Source organism: Acanthisitta chloris, unplaced genomic scaffold (assembly GCF_000695815.1).
Source record: "Acanthisitta chloris isolate BGI_N310 unplaced genomic scaffold, ASM69581v1 scaffold25398, whole genome shotgun sequence".
Lineage (NCBI taxonomy): Eukaryota > Metazoa > Chordata > Aves > Passeriformes > Acanthisittidae > Acanthisitta > Acanthisitta chloris.
This window is the reverse complement of record NW_008689037.1, coordinates 1,913-24,202: the sequence shown is the minus strand read 5'-3', so window position 1 is coordinate 24,202 and position 22,290 is coordinate 1,913. Positions and strand designations below refer to the sequence as shown.

Below are 22,290 nucleotides of genomic sequence, written 5' to 3'. Positions count from 1 at the left end.
AGAAATAGCTTTTTATGCCACCGCTGCTGCTGGATGTGTATGCACCTAACTGCTTTACCTTAAAGTTACAAGTAGATTTTTTAAACTGGTATATCAAATAAAGTTATTATTAATTGTCACAACATTTCAGAAGTCACTCTTTCAAGTCTTCGTGTTTTATTCTCTTATTTCAGGTTGTGGAACATTTACTTTTCTATCTTCTGCCATTGCTGCCATAAGTGGACTTCTGATGGGTTATGAGTTGGGCCTTATCTCTGGAGCTCTTCTTCAGATGAGCAGCATATTAGAACTCTCTTGCAAGGAGCAGGAAATCATTGTAAGTTCCCTGCTTTTCGGGGCCTTATTTGCATCCCTTACTGGTGGATTTCTGATAGACCGATTTGGAAGGAGACTTGCTATTATTATTGCATCTTCTTTACTTGTGCTGGGGAGTCTGATTTTACTGCCCTATGAATCATATGAGATACTTATTGTGGGACGGATTGCCATAGGTATTTCCATATCATTATCATCGACTGCAACCTGTGTGTATATTGCTGAGATCGCCCCAGAGCACAGAAGAGGCCTCCTTGTATCATTAAATGAACTCATGATTGTGATAGGCATTCTCTTTGCCTATATTTCAAATTATGCATTTGCCAGAGTATCTCATGGCTGGAAGTACATGTTTGGCCTTGTGATTCCATTAGGTGCTTTGCAAGCTATTGCCATGTATTTCCTTCCTCCAAGCCCTCGGTTTCTTGTCATGAAAAATAAAGATGAAGCTGCCAGAAAAGTACTGGAGAGACTCCGGGAAACATCAGATGCTACTAAAGAACTTACTGTGCTTAAGTCTTCCCTGAAAGATGAACATCGGTATAGTTTCTTGGACCTGTTTTGTTCAAAAAACAACATGAGGGCACGAATGTTTGTAGGACTCACCTTAGTCTTTTTTGTGCAAACAACTGGGCAACCCAACATTTTATTTTATGCATCAACTGTTTTGAAGTCAGTCGGGTTTCAGAGCAATGAAGCTGCTAGCCTGGCTTCTACTGGAGTTGGAGTGGTTAAAGTGGTCAGCACAGTCCCAGCCACGGTTTTTGTGGATCAAGTTGGAAGTAAAACATTTCTGTGTATTGGCTCTTCTGTTATGGCAGTATCATTGGTCACTATGGGCTTAGTGAACCGTAACATACATGTGAATTTCACCAAGGTCTGTAGAAGCCAATCTCCAGAGGATGTCATTCTCCAGAGAGCAGAAAATTTCACTGTCACCAATGGGAGTCTCAAGGACCTCTTTTCTAGCATGGCTATACCAGAAAGATTGTCATTTGATGCACATAGAAGCCCAGATGTTGCCAGGACAGGAGAACTGAACAAGACTGCCCTGGCAGGAAGCAAAAGCACAACAGGGTCTCACATGGAAAGCGAGGAGGTTCCTGTTGTCCTGAAATGGCTCTCGCTAGCCAGCCTGCTTGTTTATGTTGCTGCATTTTCCATAGGTCTTGGACCAAGTAAGTGTTTAATTTTTCTAACTCTTTGTAATGATTTACTTACATTATTAAGTGCTGGGATTATATGCCTAGCTTGGCATTAAGAGGTTCCTAAATTGGGCAAAGCAGTGTTTGCTGCCAATATGCACTGGTGTGGTCACAGATCATCCTGATGGGCCTGGGGAGTACTTTTACAAAGAGGTCCTGTCCATTAAGGTCAATGGCCTAATCTCCCTTCTGTTAAGTGAAATTAACTGCTTCCTCTTCCGTGAAGGTAAGAACTGCTGTGAGCTTTGTACAGAAAAGTTATGGGGTTCCTGGCTATCTTTCCTCTTTCTAGTCTATTGTATCCTCACATTGGGAGGGTTAAGATGTAGGCATTTGCTGCTGCTCACTCATAAACCCAAGATAATGATAAGCTGTAAACCTCTGTATGGTATGAAGTCATCAAATCCATGAAATACCAACCATGAATGCCTGAGTCCTGCTGAGGATCTGTCTCCCTTACTATATATAATAGTCTTCAGATATAGGAGAGACATTCAAGGTATCCTAGTTCATGAGCAAACCGTAGTATCATTGCCACTACCTGTGCTGAACAACATAAGTGGAAGGACACAAAGGCACATCACTGCAGCTGTGGTTCTGCTGGAACTGCCATCCCACTTGCACAGTTCCCATTCTCTCCGGGGGAGAACGTCTGCCATTCCCAGGGACTAGAAAGTAAATCTCTCCATTTTATTCTGTTTTAATTCAATTGCATTTGAATATTATTGTACTTTGAAGGGGTTGAGTCACAATGCAAAACCCACATGCACACAGTCTGTAATTTATTAACAGACTTTATGTACTTTTGCACCCTGGCTCAAACTTGCCTTACAAACACACTGTACTCCTGCTGTACTATTATGATAAAAAGCTTGCCACAAGAATACAACCCAACAATTGCACTAACAGCAACTCCCCTGCAGTATTTATTTATTTTAAACATTACTCACTGGTAGAACAGCATGAGATAAGCATTCATTGCCAGGGCAGCAAGCTTGACTGTGTTTTTGCAGCATTATTCCTTCCCTTGAATATCATCTTGAGGGTGGATTCTGCTTTTGATGACATAGGTTCACAACCAGGGATGAAACCTTGGAAAGAAAATGTTACTTGAACTTTTACTTGGGTGTTTCACACATACATTTAATGACCCTTAGGGCAGGATTACACATTCAGCCTTGGCCTCCTGTTGAAAGCTGCTTTCCTGATGACCTTGCTGTAAACAGGTTCCGAGTCAGTCCTAGTCACACTCACAAACAAAAAATGGGAAAGAACAGGGACCACTGGAGCTCCAGCACACAGAAATCATGTAGAATAAAGCCACAGTGAGGCAATTTAAACAGACAGATGTATTTGCCTAGCAAGGAAAGACCAGTCTAGGAGAGATACAGGTATTTCAAATTGAAGGTAAGTACTTTTAAGGCATTTCCATGCATTTAAAAGTACACTATTCAGTTAAAATTTACAACATATAGAAAATGCAAGAGTTGGAGAACCAAGACATTGTTGGAATCTGTAAAGAATCTACTGCGGTTAGTCTGGGCTGGGATGCAATGATATAATTTGTGTCTCATATATAGCTTTCAACATCTGCTGCTTGGAGGCCAGATCCTTGAATATATATTCAAAGCCTAGCTTTCTTATCCTCAGTGAACCTTTGTTAGTGTAAAAAAACAGAATTTAAAAAATGAGCCCCTCTGCTTATATAAAGTAGAGAGTTTTAGCACATTGATGTTATTAATCTCTGAATCTGGGCTGTGGTCTGGACCAGACCATTTGCCATTGTCCACTCTGCAATGGGAAAGAGGCATCAAGGCTGCAGACACTGTTACAGTCCAGATTACCATAACAGACATTTATAAATGTATTTTTTCCATGATTTCTCTTTTGTCTCCAAATTACATGAAGTAAATTGATTTTTTTAATGAACCAAACATATGCTAAATATATTTATTGCCTTTTATAAAAACACTCAAAAATAGACAGTGAGAGATAAAAGTCATTTTTACATTACAAAAGAATTCACAGACTAGCAAGCATCTGGTTAGACACTTTTTTGATTCTAGGGTGCTCTGTTTTTATATTATCAGCCCTTAGGCAAGATAAAAGGAGTACTTCTGCTGCTCTGTTTCAGATTAATTATGTTTGATGAACTGTGATTCAACTGCTTGTTCACACTCAATTTCACACAATTATGAGGACGTTTTGTAGATGCAACAAATCAATGTTGCATCACATTGCAGAACGGCACATGCCATCTCCCTGGGGTGTTTGTGGAGGTGTTTCAAGGCAGTCATTAGTTAAGGGAACTTACTTGACACCCATGTTTGTCTTGAGTTACCTTTGTCTTTGTATTGGAAAGGTCAAACAAGGATCAGTTGTTCTCATCAGGGAAAGATGCCTGCAGAGCCGTAAAGAATTCACTCCCTGGTTGCCATGTGAAAGATGAGTGCAAGAGAGGCTCTTCATTGTTTTCAGTGCATGTTTGCAAGGAGAAGCATTGGAACCTGCTGTATATGGATGAAGGTGCAGGGGAAATATGAGTCTCACAGAAATGCTGCTATGCCTTGCACAGAGATCAGTGAGTGCAGGTTAATGAGATGGGTGCAGTGTGGAGGTAGATCACCAATTTATCATCCAAGCTAAAAGCTCAATGTGACCCTGGAAATTAATTTGGCAGACAGAAAAATTCTAGTCAGGGCCATGACCACACATGACCACTTACTAAATGACACAGAGTTAACTGAAAGTTTCAGAGCATCTCATTTTTCAAATGTGGTTCAAACCACTTGAGGGGCAAAAAATAGTGGTCCTTTCTCATAAAGAGGTATCACCTCCTTCAGTCATTATTATTGTGTGGTATGAAGTGCAGGAACCAGGAAAGCAAACTCCTGGAGTATCAAAGTAATTTTCCAAAATAAGGCTGTAAGTGTGTGACTCTTGCATTTGGTTGGAGCATGTGCAAGAGAGTTCTCTTGTTTAACAACTATAGGGGAGCTATAACCTCTCTCAGAGTGGGTGCCCAGTGCTCTGCTTCTTTCCTCATGGACCCAATGAACAAAATTCAGATTCAGGTGTCAGAGGGAACCAGTTACCAAAGATCTGTTTCTCTGCCCTGATCATCTCCTTTTGCATCATTAAGGACTAAAGACTAAATAGGGTTAACTTCCCTTCATATTTTCCTATATATCCCCTGAGTGAGGAGGTCTCACTAGGTGATCTCACCAATAAGTAGCCAAAAGAGAGATATTAGCACCATACACAATTATAGAGGGATGCAGTGTGCTCTAGAGGCCTCTTTATCAAATAGAAATCAGAGTGGCTCCAAGTTGTAGGCTGAGAAGCATGTAATGCAAACTGAGTCTGGACCAAACAGAGCATCTGTTTTCCCAGTCTGAATTTGTTCTAGCAATTTAAAAGCAAGTGAACAAAGAACTCGGGCAGTACCTCTTTACACATATTGTGGGAGTGAAGTTCAAGGTGATCTACCTTTGATGAGAGGGGGATGCCAAATGTGTGCATTTGGACTGCATGGATGGCATTGGTGCCTTGCACAAAAGAGCTCTTCCACCTCTGTCAGTCCATTAAACACATTTCTGTATAACTGCAAAAGCATGTAGGCAGTTGGCCAATGACCTCTGGGATAATCTTCTGGAGCAAATCACATCAGCTCCACTGGCTTCACGGCAGTTCATGCTAAGTGTGTGGATGCAAATCAACAAAAGCACCTACAAGTGGAACTTAGGCAATTTCATGGCATGAATCATCCTCAAAACCACTTAGATGCATAAAGTCCAAAATGTATGTCTTTACCAACCTATGGCTGAAGATACTCTTACTTCATGTCCTAGAGCATCAGTCATCTTTGTGTGGCTCTCCAGAGCCAAGGGCTAAACTCTCAGAGTTCTTCTCCTGGAGACCATCACAAGCTCCTTTTTCAGGGGACATCTCAGAGCTGCAGGGATGCCCCATCTCCAAGCATTCAGAGCCTCCCTGGCACATAGAGAGTTGTGGCCACAACACACCCAAGGCAAGTCAGTGTCTGCAGTTGGAGAAATGTCTTCTGGGTTTGGCACAAAGAAATACCACATTTACCCATCCATGTAGATATAAAATCTAAAATATATTTTCAACATACTTGTGGTCAATAGAGAAGTGCATAATAGGGTCTTGGAGGAGGGATTTAGAACTTAGTGCAAACCCTGCTTTTCCACATAGCTGTTGCAGTCCCATTGAAACACAACTCCTGTGAGTGGGTGCTTGTAGGACTGGCAGTGCTTTGGCATTGATAAAAAAAGTTAAATAGTGAAATTAAATATCCATGGGAAGCCTTCTCAGACTGGGATATTATATGGTGAGGCCACACCTCAAGTACTGTGTTCAGTTTTGTGCACCTCACTTTATAAAGGACATTGAGGCACTGGAGTGAGTACAGGAAGGGCAATGAGGGTCATAAAGGGTCTAGAAAACATGTCGTGTGAGGAACAGCTGAGAGAATACAGTTTGTTTAGCCTTGAGAAGATGCAGCTCTGGGGTCACCTCATTGCTCTCTATAACTACCTGAAAGGGGGTTGTAGAGAGGTGGGGGATGGTCTCTTCTGCCATGCCTGCACGGAGAGGACTAGAGGGAATGGTCATAAGCTGAGACAGGATAGATTCAGATTACAAGTTTGGAAAATTTTTTCACTGTTAGGGTGGCCAGGCACTGGAATAGATTGACCAGGGAGGTGGTGGAGTCACCGTTCCTGGCAGTACTTAAGAGACATCTGGATCTGACTCTGAAGGATATGGATTAGGGTAAGGGGTTACAGCAGAGTGTCAGGTTAATGGTTGGACTTGATGATCTTAGAGGTCTCCTCCAACCTCCATGATTCTATGATTTTGATTGGAAAACTGGACAAACATTGCATGCTTATTACTTCATTCACAGAAGTCTTTCATTTTAACTTCTGAAGTGAGCACATTGCCCACAAAACAGGGGATCAGCTGGCTGTGGGACCACTCAACTAGTGCCCAGGCCTGTGAGGTCCAGACCTGCAGTGGAGGTGAAGCACATCTGTGGACCAATGTACTAGGGGAGGGTGGGCACAGGACCCACAAAATGAGGGGCAACTTTGGGGAGAGATGTTCCCTCCACGGTGTCTTCCCTATGGACTCTCAGCTGCTGGCTCACAGCCACCTCAGACTGAAGCTCCTCCTGCACTTTGGGACATTTAACATCTCCCTCGTCTCTGTGTGTAGGTTCAGAGGCACTTAGAGCTGTCTGGCTGAAGTTAGCAGGCAGACTCAAAGCTGTTGGAGCAGTTACAAGAGAGGGGTCTACAGGCAGGCGAACAAACATGGGGCTTGTGATCAGTACAGTCACTTTCTTCCTCAGGAAAACTGGTCTCATGACCAAGGCTTAGTAGGGAAATGGCTTTCCTTCTGAGTTACCTGTTACTAAAAACCTTTGTGCCCCTGATTTCCATTCAGCTTAACTTCAATGCTTGGGCCCTGGTTTTTGAGTACCCCTATGATCCTAGTGCAGGGAAGGGTGGCAGACCACCAAGCTATCCTTAGTTCACAAGTTTCACACTGATTAAATTCCTCCCACATGAAGGATCTGGGATTGTGGCTTCATGTTCACCAGCCTGGATACCCACAAGAAGGTGCAGTCACTATGCTCTCTGGCAAGCCATGCTATGATAAACTCTCTCACTGCTGTGGGAGCTCACTGTGTGGGTTGTCAGCCCTGTGAGGAACAAAACTCATGCAGGGAAGGCAGTAATGACAAGTCCCTAGTGAGGGCAAGTCTTAGGAGCAAATTTTTACTGATGAAAGATTAGTTTGGGATGACAGATATCCATTTCTAGCTTAAACCTAGGCAGACTTGCCATATTGAGTATATCTGAGTTAAATTTATATCAGCTTGAATGAATGCTTTAAAACTGAGCTAATCTATGCCTAAAATGGAACAGATGTTTCAACATGTTTGAAAATCTAACTGGTGCAGGAGCCAGATTCCTCAAATGATCATCAAAGGGAAATGTTTTCTCCCCTCACCAGGGGGACTTTCAGACCCCTGCTCTCTGACCTCTCCTTTGGCACAATACTCCTTTCTTTACTGGCTATTAGGGACTTTAGGGTGATCAGGAAGCTAAACTAGACTGTGTGATAGCATTCCATATATAACATGCTTTAACTTTTGGTGAGCCCTGAAGTGGTCATGCAGTTTGATTAGATGATCACTGTAGGTCCCTTTGTACTGAACTATTCTATTCTATTCTATTTTATTCTATTCTATTCTATTCTATTCTATTCTATTCTATTCTATCCTATTCTATTCTATTCTATTCCCATGTGAAAACCCACTTGTTTTCTCTACATCCTATTGTGAGCCGTTGGAGCAGTTTAAATGCAGCTTTAAACCCATGTTGGATACAGTGGGGGAGAAGGAAGAAGGATCAGGCAAGAAAGATCAAGGAGGATGGAAGAAAGCTCAAAGGTTCACAAAAAAAGTGAAATCCATAGAGGTGAACAAGGAAGTAAGTCCATCTTCAACCCATCACTGTCATTTTTATATAATCTAATGTGGTCTGTGATGATCTTTCTTTTTGTATTTTGTTGGATTAAGCAAGCCAAAACTCCAAGCTAGAGCACACCCCTAAAGTGCAGAGAACTACATTGGAGACAAATTTAGACCCCTTGACTTTGGTCATCTGATTCTTAGATTAAATGGCTACCTGAGTTAAAGTATGATACATCAGCACAGTTAAATGTTGATCCTTTTACGTGTCTTTCACTTCAGTCACTAAATGCACCTGTAACAACACCCCGAACAGCTGTTTTCACATATGACACTAAACAGCCCAGGGGCTTGATCCCAGAGGTATCTCTTGCCACCCTTACACTCTAGATTGCATAGTACTGCTTTTTCTCTGCCCCTCAGTGCTCTTGGTCTTAATCCTGGCCACCAAATTCTTGACCTGAAACTGGAAAATCTTGTGGGATGAGAAACATCAGTGTGGGAATCCTGACCCTCCATGGATTTAGTTGGTTGCTCCTGTGTTTTGAAATATTGTAAGCTGTATGGTTTTGCACTGGCTTGGAAAACACTGGTAAAATATTTGGGTGTCTAGAACTCACATCAATATTTTTGATGCTAGAGCAATATTTCAGGCTTTTACAAAACATGTGATTATAGTATTAATTTATAGTGCACATGAATCTGATGCTAACTGGCATGCATGCTCAGCATTGCCTTGAATGACATTTGTTTGCAATGTTTTATTTTTGAGCTTCTACATTTTTCAGAGCAGCTGTGGCCTGGTCTTAAATTTCACAGAAATGAGTAGCATCAATTTGACACTGTTTTCTGTTTTACTCTGAAAAATGGAATAGTGGTGGGGACTAAATCAAGTGTTCAAAATCAAGCAAGTGTTTAAATATTTTGTTGGATTTTAATCAGGATAATAAACCTTGAAATGTGCATATTTCACTGAGAAACAGTACAGAAAGTCCTATTTTAGATAATAAAAAAATGATCTTGGATTCCTTGTTTTATGACAAAATTCCTAGCGCCGTTTATTTTTCCTGAATCCTCTTTTAATCCTTGCATCCATGTGGTTTGAATGTGACACTCCTAGTATTTATCTAATTCATAATTCCTGTGCTGTTCAAATAATGGCTCATGTGGCCTTTATTTCACACTGTGTCTGTACTACCAAGATGCTAAAGAAAGACAAGGAATGCCAAAATGAAAAATAAAGTGAGGATTATGAATTGCTCACTTCTCCCTATTTTCTTGGTCCAATCAAGGTTTATCTGATCTTGTTAACATGTCAGCTATCCCAGGAACCAGTTTACCTTTTCACAAGCTGATTGGTAGTAGTGAAGTGTGAGCCAATTTAAGATATTTTTAGGATAGTTGGATGCTGAATTACAGGATTTCAAATTACAGAAGTGTTCTCTATAAAATACTAAATAGGTTCATCCTAAATTAATAAAACCTACAAGTTTGGGAGGCTTTTTAGGTGTCAAAAAGTTCATAAGCAATAAAAAAAAGCTTTTGCAGTAATGAGACAGGGAAATATCAGTGGGAGCTTCTTAATTATTTTATTATTTATTATTATATTTCAACCCCGAGACTGAATTTAAACTACATATTAAGGTGTACATCATTTTCACAGACATCTCTATTCCTGTTCATAACTATGAGTATGTTAATGAGGGAAAGTCTTGGTAGATCAGGGCAAGAACTTTGCCTTCTGAGAGACAGAGTCCTTGATATTGTGGACAGAGGGAGACAACACCATACCCCAGCCAGTATGCCTGTGTCTTTGCAAAGACACAGTTCAATCTGCTGTTGCTGAGCACAAAATTTGGCCCTCCAAGAACTACCTGTGGTTTGGCATATTACGCTCCACTTAAAAAGCAATTTGAGGCAGTATTCTGATCTTGGTGCTCTGGATTATATAAATATCTCTTTACTAAGTGTTCTGTGTTAATAAACCTATTGACACAAAGGTACTGCTTAATAGGAATGGTGCCTGTGATTAAAATTAGGCATAGTTTTAAAGTTCAGCTCATATTACTTAGTAGTCACTGGTCAAAACTAAGCATTTTACTGCCAGACTCACTTTATTAAAAAAAAACCTAGAAAATTAATATTTCTGTGATTCTAACTACTAATTGGGCCTACCTATCCTGTTTTGTTCCACAGGGACATTATCTTCTGTAAAGTGGTGCACTATCAAGTGAGTCTAGCATATCCTCTCGTACAAGCTTTGGTATAATAGTCAATGCTGCCTATTGTTAGCCAAATTTGCCCTTCTTACTTTCTAGGTTAAGTGTGGCATTTAAGCATTCAGTACATAATAGTGTCCTTTGATAATCATATAAGAAACACAGAAAGACTTCACATTTGTTTCCTTGACCAGGTTCTGGGAGAGGAGATCATGGTGACACTGTAATTTGTGAAAAAGTTTGCAGGTCAAGCTTCATAAAATCCAGTTTCCTTAGGGAGAGAGGGCTGGGGAGGAATGTTTTAGAGGCAAGCTGATCTTTGGTCAGCTTTGTGCAAAGACTAGAACTGTCAGTAGGACTTCAAGTGCGAAGTTAGTATTTTATTTCACTTGTAAAGTTCATGAAACTAAAACATGTATTATAAAGTATGAGAAAATAGTTATGCCAAAAGGGTTAAAATGTTAAAACCACTGCTGAGGAAGGTGAGACTAGCAGCCAAAGCACAGAGAGTGTGGTAAGTCAGTGAATAAAGTCAGGAGACTGTTTCTCTCATGGCATCTGAGTTTCTGTGTCACATTGAGCTCTGGGAGGAGAGCCAGGAAGATTTTCTCAAAGCGAAAGGGGACACAGGAGGGCACCCAGCTTCTCTTGCCTTTGCAAAGCAACCCTAAGAGCAGAAAACTCTTATGAAAGAAGAACTAAATTACACTTTGTGGTGGTTGGACCCAGAGCCTTCATGCCTTCCTCCAGGCTGCCTTCCTCCAGCAAACCATGAGCAGCAGTGACAAGAGAGGAACTTGAAAAAACTGGATCACTGCAGGCCTCTCACTAAATAAGTCACAGCTGTAAAAGGTTGCTTAGCCTTTCCACTGGGAATTTTGTGAAGTATGTGTATGAATCTGTTTTGCAAGAGCAAAAGCTTAAATTACCCCCAGTTGTTGTGTCCCAACAGGTTTTTTTCTGCTGTGCATCCCCTCAAGGACCAACATTAGCCCTTGGATACTGGAAAAACAAGTTCATTTACCCCACCCAACTGGGTAATTTCTCCTCTGCATACTTTTTAGAAGTGAAATATGTGATAAGCTGAACTAATTCACATACAACTTCCTCATGAATTAGACCCTCTGGCTTCTGCAGTTATTCCTCTGCAAATGCCTCAAAGGATTATCCTGGATCCAATATTCTGAAAAAATAAACACCTACAAATAGGAATACACATTTCAGGTTTTAATTAAAAGGCCTTTTTTTCTTCTTTTTTTTTTTTTTTGAATGACAGAACTGATTTATTATAATAAGCACATTATCCCTTGAAAGCTTGTTTTAATTTTTCCTTTTTCTCTCTCTTTTTGCCTTTTTTTCTGCCCTGCAAGTTGTTCTATCTTGATGGGAATATTTGAGTGCCTACATAACAAAGGATGTGACAGAGACACAGTGGCTGTGATATCCACTTGCAAAAAGGATTGTCATCTCATACATCAGTTCAAAGCAACTTTTATTACGGAACCTGAAAAGTGGTCCAGGCTATTACATATTTGCCTATGGTAAAGCTGCGGTGCATCCTTGTTGTTTAACCCCAGTCAGCAACTAAGCACCACACGGCTGTGTGTTCACTCCTTCCCTCACCCTTTGCCCTGTACGGAGGAGAATTGAGAAAAAAAGAGATTAACCTCATGGGTTGAGATAAGAACAGTTTATAATTAAAAAAAAAGGAACATGTAAGAATAATACTTGGGGTTTGGGGCCAGTCTGTCCCCAAGCAGCAGTCGTTGGTTTCCAGCCAACTCCCTTCAGTTTATATACTGGGCATAATGCTCTGTGGAATGGAATGTCCTCTTGGGCAGGTCCTATCAACTGTCCAGACCATATTCCCTCACGGTTTCTTGGGCACCTCCTTACTGTGAATGGGAAACTGAACATGAGAAACTGAAAAGTCCTTGGTTTAGAATAAGCGAAACTTAGGAATAACTAAAACATCAGTATATTATCAACATTATTCTCATACTAAATCCAAAACACAGACGTGTGCCAGCTACTGAGAAGAAAATGGAGTCTCTCCCAGATGAAACCAGGACAATACTAATATATCTGCTGCTGAGCACTTTTATTGGGCATGATGGGTTACAAATCACATTAACTAAAAGAATTCTGCCATTTCTAGATCCTTATACGTGTATCACTACTACTTGTAAACCTACGCAAAAGCTCTGCATGTTTGTGACTATTCTTTCAAGATGAAACTGGACAGTAATTGAAGATTACTGAAAATAGATTAATATATGTAACAGCTTGCCCATACAAGGCATTACAGTTCTTTCAAGTTCATGGAGATGAAAATTCAAATAGTGAAAAAAAAGAGCATTTAAATGCAGGCTTACAGTGGTGAGAAGGTTAGAGGAGGAAGGATGTCTGGGGAAAATCAGAGGTGAGTTACATCTCACTGCTCTCCTCAAGTGGCCCAGAAAACAGGGGAAGGAGGTAATGCATTGGAATCAATCTCTTGCCCCAAAATCCTCCTGCTGCTCTGATGATAACTGGAGGGTGCATGAGTGAAGGGTGATTTCAGTGGTCCACTGCAAAGTTCCTCAAAAAAGCACATGAGTGTTCAGCCTGTCTGTTAGATAGTGATGCAAATAATACAAACACTGTACAACAATTTTTATGTACTCTGATACAGCCTCAGAGAAAAAAGGATTAAATGCCACTTGTCCTAATCTATGTTACTGCAAGGAGTCAGCCTAAAGAATTAACCATTAGAAACATAATTGTAGTGTACCAGAAGAAAAGAAAAAGAGTTTACATTTGCCACACCACAGCATCTCCTTTTGGATTATCAGTGGTGTCAGGTATCTTGCAACCAGTGGTCATAAAGCTGCTTGGAGTGAAGCACCGTCAAAGCCATAGAATGAGGTACATATTTATTGCCTTCATCTGCAGAGATCAGGATGCAGCCAGAGGCATGAGATTAGCTGAGCCTTCTCCTGATTCCTGCATCTCTCAGCAATACAGCAATTCCACTCCTTTTAATGTGTGCACACAGGGTATGGCTCGACCCTGTCAGGCTGGTACCCTGCTGACAGCTTACATGCTCTCCAAAGCAAGACAGCTGCTATTTGCTCTATATTTGCCAGTTATTAATTTGGAGCAGCCCCTTCAGTCTCATATTATGGGGCAGAGCCAGAGGGAAAAACAGCTCTCATTAAGCAAAGTCATAGATTTTTAACACCAGTCACAATTGTCTGCTTTGGCCTCTTGGACAAGACCATGAGCAAAGTTTCAGTCCACTTTCTGGGGTCATCCATCTTTTATCTGCTTTTGAAAAGGACAAAGTCTCTCTCACCTCTCTTCTTTCCCATCTAAGCATCCCTCACTTTTGCCAGCTTCCCAGAACTCCTTCACTGGAACTGCTGCAAAACCCTTTGCTGGGGCTGCATTGTGTGGACAGTGCTGGTGCATGACAGCAGCAGGCATGTCCCCCCCAAATCCCATGTATGTCCCAGAGCTGCATGTCCTCACAGGTACACACCTCATCATCATGCACACTACACTTGTGCCATCTCCTAGTGATGAATCAGGCCTGTGGTGGGAAGTAGTGGGTCACCTGGCTATTTGTATTAATACTCAACAGTGCCAGAAACTAGGCAAATGAAAAACCTGTGGTGTTTCATAAGAGTGGAAAAAGAATCTGGTGTTGGAAAAGCCAGTCATTAACCATTTCCTTTGGCTTCTTTCCTCTCATGGCAGCTTCTCAGTGGCTTGCTTGCATCTTTCCCCAATGTTGATCATTTCTTACATGTTCTTAGATGTTCTGTCTGCATTACTGGTGGGATAATCCCTTCCTTATCTTCCCCTGGACCTCGTGTTGTAAAAACCCAGTCCTCTCTTTCAAAGTCTTACATACTTCTGCCTACTTGCCTCCTAAGCTTTAAGTCCACTTAATCTCTTTCCAGAGTTTATACCTCAGAGACTTGAATTATTTCAACTATTGCAATGGCCACTTTCTAAATCTCACCATAAAGAATCTGATCTCACACAATGCAGGTATAGGAAAGGAAAAAATGTTAAGTAGCAAATGAATACCAAGGGAATCTAATATTTCATTAATGAGAGCTGCTGAGCAGCTTCCAATTTGCTTCTGCCTCCTGGCAGGAAAAAGGTCAAAACAAGGACATTTTTCATTCATGTACCTCACCTGAATGTTGAGCACCATAAAGCTCATGGTATTTCTCAGATATTCTCAGATTTTTCTGCTTCTCTGATGCAAGTTTTTTAATTTGAAATTATTTATTTTTAAAAATTTACTGGATAGCTGTAAACTAAGGAAGTATGGAAGAAATCACATGGGAGTTTGAAACATCTGTTTGCTCATGGCCTGAGTAAAAGCTCATTATTAAGCTGGCCAAATTGACTCAAACAAAAAGACCACTCAATCAGTTACCCTGTCTCCAACAATAGCCAGCAACACTGCTGAGGGATAATACAGAAGAAAAGGCTCATGCAGCATGTGCAGTGTGTTCTTCTGCCTATCTGTATTTTAGAGAACTTCAAGAAAAACGTTGAGTATTTATTTTTACTATTGTGAACAACACTTCTGAATGGATCTTTTTCACATATACAGAGAAATAATGTTTTAACATCCAGCATTTAATGATTAAATTCACCAATACTATTCACATGTGAAGCATCATGTGAAAGTAAGTTCCATATTTGAAAGGGACATTGTCTGAAAAAGCCCATCTTCCCACCTCACCTAACTGCTGTCCCTTGCAGTTTCAAAAATCTCCCTCTGATCATTTCTACTGCAACTGTGTTCCCTTCTGCTGTACGTTATCTAAGATGAAGAGTCCTTGGCTCTTTAACTGCTCTTTGCATAGCCCATTAGACAACTCTCTCTGGCTCATCTAGTTATGAGCTGACCAAACCAGCATGCAACATGATGAACACAGAGGCACAGCATGCTCAGTGGCACATTCAGCATTGTCTTCCTAATAATTGCCAAATCTTTGCAGCCACAACCTCTGCCTTGTGGAGCTGATGCTGTGAAAAGGCAGGGAAAGAACTACTCACAGACTTGTATCTCTGAGTAGCAGGTATTTGTTTATTCAGCGCTGGGCACAAGGGGGATCGCTCCACCAAACTTGTGCAACCAGGGACAGAAACTTCACAGTTTATATACATTAAATGCTCATACATATTCATTATTTCCAGGAATGGGTGGTTATTATTACAATTAGCTCTTGGAAATCATTATCATATACTCCTCCTCCATCTCCTCCCTCCTGGCATCAGTCCCATGGTCCTGGTGGGCGTTCGGTGGTCGTGAAGATGAAGCACCTCCACTTGGAGGTACCCCTTGGACACCCTTATTATGCAACCGTTTACCCCTTTGTACAGTTTTGCATTCCTTGCTGACCTTGCCTCTATCTTGTACATTTTGTTTCGTCATTCCACACCTTATACGGTCTTAGTTTTCCTTCTACTGCCAAGGTTTGAGTCTAGTTAGTTCTACTGCCTTATAGATTAGGTGCATCGTTTCGCCAACTAAGCCACAACAATACCATTAGTGAAACTTCTTGTCTGCGCTATGCAATCCTTGCCATTTTGCTAATTAAGCTGAAATAGTGCTATTAGTAAAGTTATTCTTTATGCTTTTAGCTTTAACTGCTCAATTCCTGCTTTCAGTCTACTTCTCGGTATCACTGTCCTGATATGCTCGTGGAGGTTTTAGCACTTCTGTCCCAAGCAGGGCTGGTGTGTGCACTGCTGGCTGTTTTTCTCCTTACATATTACTTTGTGTGTGTTGATAAGGACTTTTATAGGTCATTTTTCAAAGTATCCAATATTTTGAGATCCTTTTGCAATTCTTTATGATCCTCTTCATTTTTATTATCCCAAATAATTTTGTACCACTGGTAAGTTTTGCACATACATTCACCTCCTTTTCCTGAGAGATGTGGAAATATACTGAGCAGATCTAGTAATCATCTTCTACTGTAAAAACTGGCCATGTTCATTGTTTCCTGTAAGAAACAGTTACTGACCTTTGGGAACAGCTCATCTTCTGTTCCACAACTTCATCAAAGCTCTTTGAGACTGAAAAGCACAGTGGCTCATTTGTTTTGAACCTCATGTTCCTTAGCTATTTCAGAGACATGGTTTTCCTTTTACCCAGGACTCTTCTTCAAGACATTGTACGTATCTTCCTTTCCAGCTGAAATTACTTAGCTTTATCCTAGCTCCAAACAGCAGCTTGGTACAGTCTACCAGGGTGACCCCTTCCTGCATCACAATAGAAAGTTTTCTTTAATGCTGGCATGTCAACTCCTCCATCCCTGGCCTCTCAGCCGGCACATTCTCAAAACACTTGGCTGCCTGATGATGGTACTGCAAGTAACATTTCAGGAATCATGCTGTGTTTTCTTTGCTTGGACACAGTGCACACCTTTACAAAAGGGACATTCCTATTTCTAACAGTTTTCTTCATTCAGTAGTTTACCTGTGCTGAGCTGTTTCTCATTTATTTGGGTGTATGTGTATTTTAAAGCTCTAACCAGGTAATTTAAATATTCTCCATTCTTTTAGAAAGAAGGTTTATGCTAATATTGTTCTCATTTTGAAACAAAATGTGGTAGGCTCTTGGCTTTTCCATTTCTACAAGAATACTGAGCTTTAAATGTTATAACCAATAGAACAATTTGGTCACAGTTGCATCTTGAACTGCCCATGCTCAGCAATGAAGCATGATTTGTCTTCTCTCATTAAGTGAGAGAAGTGCTCTTTTAGCGCTCAGGCAAAGTGCTAAAAGAAACCATCATCTCTGGTATCTAAAATGTACTCTAGCACTGTGCTCCATTATGCAATTCAGTCAGCCTTCCATTATTATTCTGTTTCCTGCCTGTAAATTCACAAAGTCCTTGTGACTTTGTTTAGAGGTGAATGTCACCATCCTGGTCAAGGGACTGTTTGTATACCTGAATCCTCTGCTCTTCCCACTTGGGCAAGGAATGTCAGGACATCTAGTTTCTGTGATATTTAATGAAACAGTTATGTTTTCTGATCCAATGCTATGTTTTCTTCTGCATTTGCAGTGGGTGTTCTTTTCTCTCAGTTGTACCATAACAAAGGACTGTTAAACTGCACAATTTTTCTCAACTGTTGTCAACATACAACGCACTGCAGGTCAGCAAAGGTGAGTTACTGCCTGCAGCAACAAATCCCGCAGTTGCTGAATATAGCACAGAGATTCGTGCTGTCTAGCCCTTAGCTTCATCTCTTACCTGCATCTGATCTGGAGGGCAGCAGCTCTTTTCCCATCCATTCCACTAACACCAGCTGAGGATGGCCAGAGCAGACATTGAAAACTATTGAGTGTGCACAATATGATTACTGTCACAGCATCTTTTTGAAATTTTGTTAGATTACACAGCGGATGGAGGGCAGGGAGTGTGGAGTGGTATTTGGATCCTCTTTTCAAGGATAGGCTCATTTTCCCTGTAGAATGCCACTGCTTAGGATGGCGAAGGCAGAGCACATAGTTGACTCAGCAGTGACTTTGGGAATGTGCAGGTTAAATTTCTGCAGTGCTGTGTACACACAGCACACAAAGTAGCAGAAGTCATTATGAGCGGAAGCCTGAATCTAGTTGCTGGTTCCCCCAGAGAAAGTTAGATCCCTGCCATACCTACAGCAGCTGCTGCTTTTTGGCAAAGGTACAAATAGTAAACACAATCCCAGAGAGGTGCTAAAAGCAAAGAATCGATCGTTATTGCTGTCTCAGCTTGGGAAAGGGATAAACAGACTGTAGTAAGTGTCAGATTTCTACAACTGCTCTTTCTCCATGGGGAATAAGCCTATCCACTCCTTGCCAGCTTAAGAGAGGTCAGAGCCATGCCAGTGGAAGTTGCTCATTAGCAGATGTGAAGAACAGTCCTGGTGTGTCAGTGGGATCTGTCTGAATTGTGGCTGACGCAGATCCTCAAGTATTTTGATTTCTTAACAGGAAAAAAACAGGTTTCAAACCTCCAGACAAATTATAGTTAGCCTGAAAGCGCCAGTCTGTGCTTGGAAAAATGCACAGTATTGAAGCTGCCACGCATTTCAGATGTGGCATGATCCATCCTCTGGTGCCCAGAATGCTGCTTTATTCCTGGTGGTTGGTTTATGCCCAGCAGAGTGTGGATTTAAATTCTTTTAACCTTTATTTTAATCCTAATGTGGCTGAATTCAAATCACTGAGACAAAGAAATTTAGACTTTGCATCAATCTGTTCTGTTGAAAGGCTCAGGGTTATTTTCCCCTGTCAGCTAGTCCTTTCTAGTCTCCTTTTGGGGCACCTTTTTCTTTTCTACCTTTACCAGTACTATCACACAGGAATTCTACAAGCATCTGCAGGAATAGTCCAGCATGAAACACACTTGCACATACAGGAGCTTGTTTTTAAAATGTAACTCTAAGACTGCCCAGTGCAAGTGTCCCATCTGTCATTTTGCAGAAACACCACAGAGGAGCAATATATAATGGCCATGTCCAAGGGGCTGAAGACACAGTTCACTTGTACCTCTCTGCTCCTGTGCCAGTCATCTGCTAAGCCACAACCTCTTCACACAGCAATTTCTTGCTAAAGCATCTTGCTTATCAACAAAAGGAAGTGGAGGAGAGGGTTTTTGGCTGGGGTTTGGTTTTGTTTGTTTGTGGGGTTTTGTTCTCTAATAACCAGGAATGGTGCAAAAAATGTGGTATCTTTTTTTTCTTTGTCTTTTTTTTTTCTTTTCCCCTCTTGCTATCAAGGTGATTACACAGCCAGCTCTTCATGTCTGAATTTACTTTTGTGAGCTAGCAACACCAGCATTTAGATCACCAGTGGTGTAGTGTGGTGTGATAAGAAGGAGTCAAAAATCAGTCCCTCTCTCTTCATTCATATCTCAGCAATATCATTTATATGCAGCACAGGGCTGGAATAGCCAGCATGCTTCAGTGTGGCAGGTTGATTTATAAGGTGGCATAAACACACAGTGCCGCTCTGAGGCTGAAGATTGCTCTGGTTTGCTACCCCACTTTCATTAGTGTTATGTCACTCGAGTTATTTAGTCAGAGCTCCCTTTCATACACAGCTGTGCAGCCAGAGCTCACATCCCCTGTCCAGTGCCACCCACCACTGGCTCAGGCACCCACTGGGCAGAGATGAAGGGATGGTGACCTGGGGTGATGTTGACTGCTGCACATGCTGCCTGCAGAGTGTGGGTCCTCACAAACTTAACAGCAATGAAAATCACCTTATTCTTTCAGGTGGCCTCACCTGAATTCATGGACTATCCAGATTTGCAGCATGGAAAGCCATCCTTTCAAAGACTACTATTTTTTCATTCTATTTCAGTGTCCTGGCTGGTCCTGAGTGAAATTTTCCCTGGTGGGATCAGAGGACGGGCCATGGCTTTGACATCTAGCATGAACTGGGGTATAAATCTCCTCATCTCCTTGACGTTTTTGACTGTAACTGGTAAGATTTCTCTGTGTCCTTCCAAGCTGACATTCTCCTAATTGGCAAAATGGATCTTTCCTATACAAACATTGCTAAAATTGCAGCTGTGATGCCCCAGGAGCCAAATTCAGATCTCCATTTATGTGCTGTTTGTTGCTGTAACCTCATCATTTCCAGCACATCTTTCTAAGTTTGTGCTAGTAATTGCAGCCTTACAGTGCTGGCTGTCAGATCACCTTCCATATCAACTCCACAAGCTGTGAAATTCAGCTCTTAAAAACACCATTGCCTTAGTAGGTTGAAAATACGTAATATTTAAGATTTAGTCCTGCATCTTCTGAAGTCCATTGAAGTTCTGCTCTAGATCAGATCACAGCTTTTCTGATCAGACATTTTTAAAGGTAATCTGATTTAACTAATCCCTTTTCACAGGAATGTCCTGGCTTTGAGAAAATTTTCTTTAGGAAAAAAAGTCTTTGTAAGGTAAAAATATTTCACATTTTAATGCAATAAAGTAAACTACCATAATAGTAACTTCTTATGTGATGATAACCAAAGGAAAAGGTTAATGCTGAAATATATTAATTGGCAATTATTATTTTCTAATTTTATTTTATACAAAGTTTTCCAAATTTAAATTTTCAATCTTATTCTGAGGAAAATATGTGCCAAAAATCAAAATATATAAGGGCACAGAAATCCCAGTTTTTCTTTAACCCTACATTACTCTCCACCAGAGACAGACAATCAACCCACAAAACGTCAAAGTGGTTTTCAGCCCATTAGGTGTTTTTTGAGATGGATTGAAAATGAGTGTGATCTGTGACTGTAATGGGGTTCACATTTGTGTTTTCTTTTCTTAAAAAAAATATTAAAAAACCCCACAAAAACATCCTAAGTACTATCTTGATTAAAACCAGGAAAAATATGCCAGCTAAAACTCATTTTGCCCACACTAGTGCTTTAGTTATATCAAGGATTCTCTTCAGAAGGAAATCATCTAGTTGCCCCCACTCAGTGCATTTCAGTTTGCATCACAGAACTGCACAAGTTTTTGGACAAAACCAATTGAGAAAATGCTTAGTGAATGCACTCCAGCTGCAAAATCTGATCAGTCCTTGGACCAGATTAGAGATATTCCTGAGGAAGTGTCCCCAAAACCAGACAGTGCAGACCTCAGGTCCTCAGGATCAACTGTTTCACCTGTAGGTCCCCTCTTGTCATGCAGCATTACTTGTTAATGCACACCTCACCATTATCCTGGTCTCAGTTTCAATGACTGTAAAGCCACAGTAACTCTGTTGGCTTAACTGGGTCTAATCTGGATTTATAAAAGTGTAAGTACAAGAAAATATGCATTCCTAGTCTATGGCAGAAAGGCAGAATTGGAAATTCTCTCATCAAGTGAATACCCATGGAAGTCACGGTGACCAGCAGCACATGCACTTAGGTATATGATGTAGAAGATACTGGCTAGATTAGAAGCTTCAGCTGCAATTTTTAGCTCATGACACAACTGAAAAACATCTCAACTCAATGTCTGGCTTCATTTTAGCAGGGAAAAGGGCAGTAGCCTGTTGGGTTTGTATAGACTTTATTTTCCAGGGACTGCAGAGTGTATGTCCCAGCCTGAGGACCTACCTCCCCCTGGACTGCAGGCTTGGAAAATCACTAGTTCTTGGCTGGCCCCATTAGGAGTTCACTCTTGGATCACTTTCTGGCACAGAACTCATGACTCGCAGTGGAAATGATGGGAACTGACAGGCAGGGAGGATTAGAGACAACTGTAACAGTGTGAAAATGCTTGGATTTGCTCCATGAAAGAATGTGCATCAAAACCAGACACAGGCAAACATTCAAGGTGCTCGTGATCCCAGCTGCCTTCGCACAAACCAGTAACTATGGCTACTCACTGTTTTCATCCAGGGTGACCACAAACAAAATGAACCAATATGCTCATGCTAAGTGGGTCAATATAGGCTCATCAATTTTCTTTCATAAGGAGAAATAGAAAAAACAAAGCCAGTCTTCTTTTTCAAGCTATGTGAACTAAGAGGTACACCCTAGCTTCTTTCTAACTTCTCCTGTGCATTAGGGGCTGTATCCTATAAACAGAAACAAAACAAAAAATTGCAATATTTAAAAATTTTAAAAGACATATTTTCTTCCTTTTTAGAGCTCATTGGCTTGTCCTGGGTCTGCTTCATTTACATGATAATGAGCCTAGCATCCTTGGCTTTTGTTATCATGTTTATACCAGAGACAAAAGGATGCTCTTTGGAACAAATATCCATGGAACTAGCTAAACAGTAAGTACTGAGTGTGTGACTGCATGCCTCAGGTGTCAGAAGGACCAAATCTTTCAGTGCTGCATGCTATAAAAAAAGGAAATGGTGTGGGTTTCTTTTTTTCTGGAAAAATCAGATTCTCTCAAGGTTTGAGCTTGCATATGTTGATATCAGTGACCAAGCAAACATTTTGTGTTGCTGAAGAACTGGTTCTAAAGAGATGGTTTTTACAGCACTGCTGTGAAAAATACCTGCAGCCAGGCCTGGCTCCCTTTTTGCTAGG

The 22,290-nt window shown here is 41.0% G+C and overlaps 1 protein-coding gene across 1 annotated transcript in view; it reads left to right on the top strand.

The window, feature by feature from the left end:
- SLC2A12 (solute carrier family 2 (facilitated glucose transporter), member 12) overlaps positions 1-22,032 on the top strand; it is a 29,832-nt gene extending 7,800 nt beyond the window's left edge. The window contains exons 2-4 of the mRNA XM_009081281.1: positions 174-1,493; positions 19,615-19,737; positions 21,896-22,032. Coding sequence (XP_009079529.1) covers positions 174-1,493; positions 19,615-19,737; positions 21,896-22,032 — 1,580 coding nt within the window. The remainder of the gene's footprint in view (positions 1-173; positions 1,494-19,614; positions 19,738-21,895) is intronic.
- Positions 22,033-22,290: the final 258 nt, after the last annotated feature.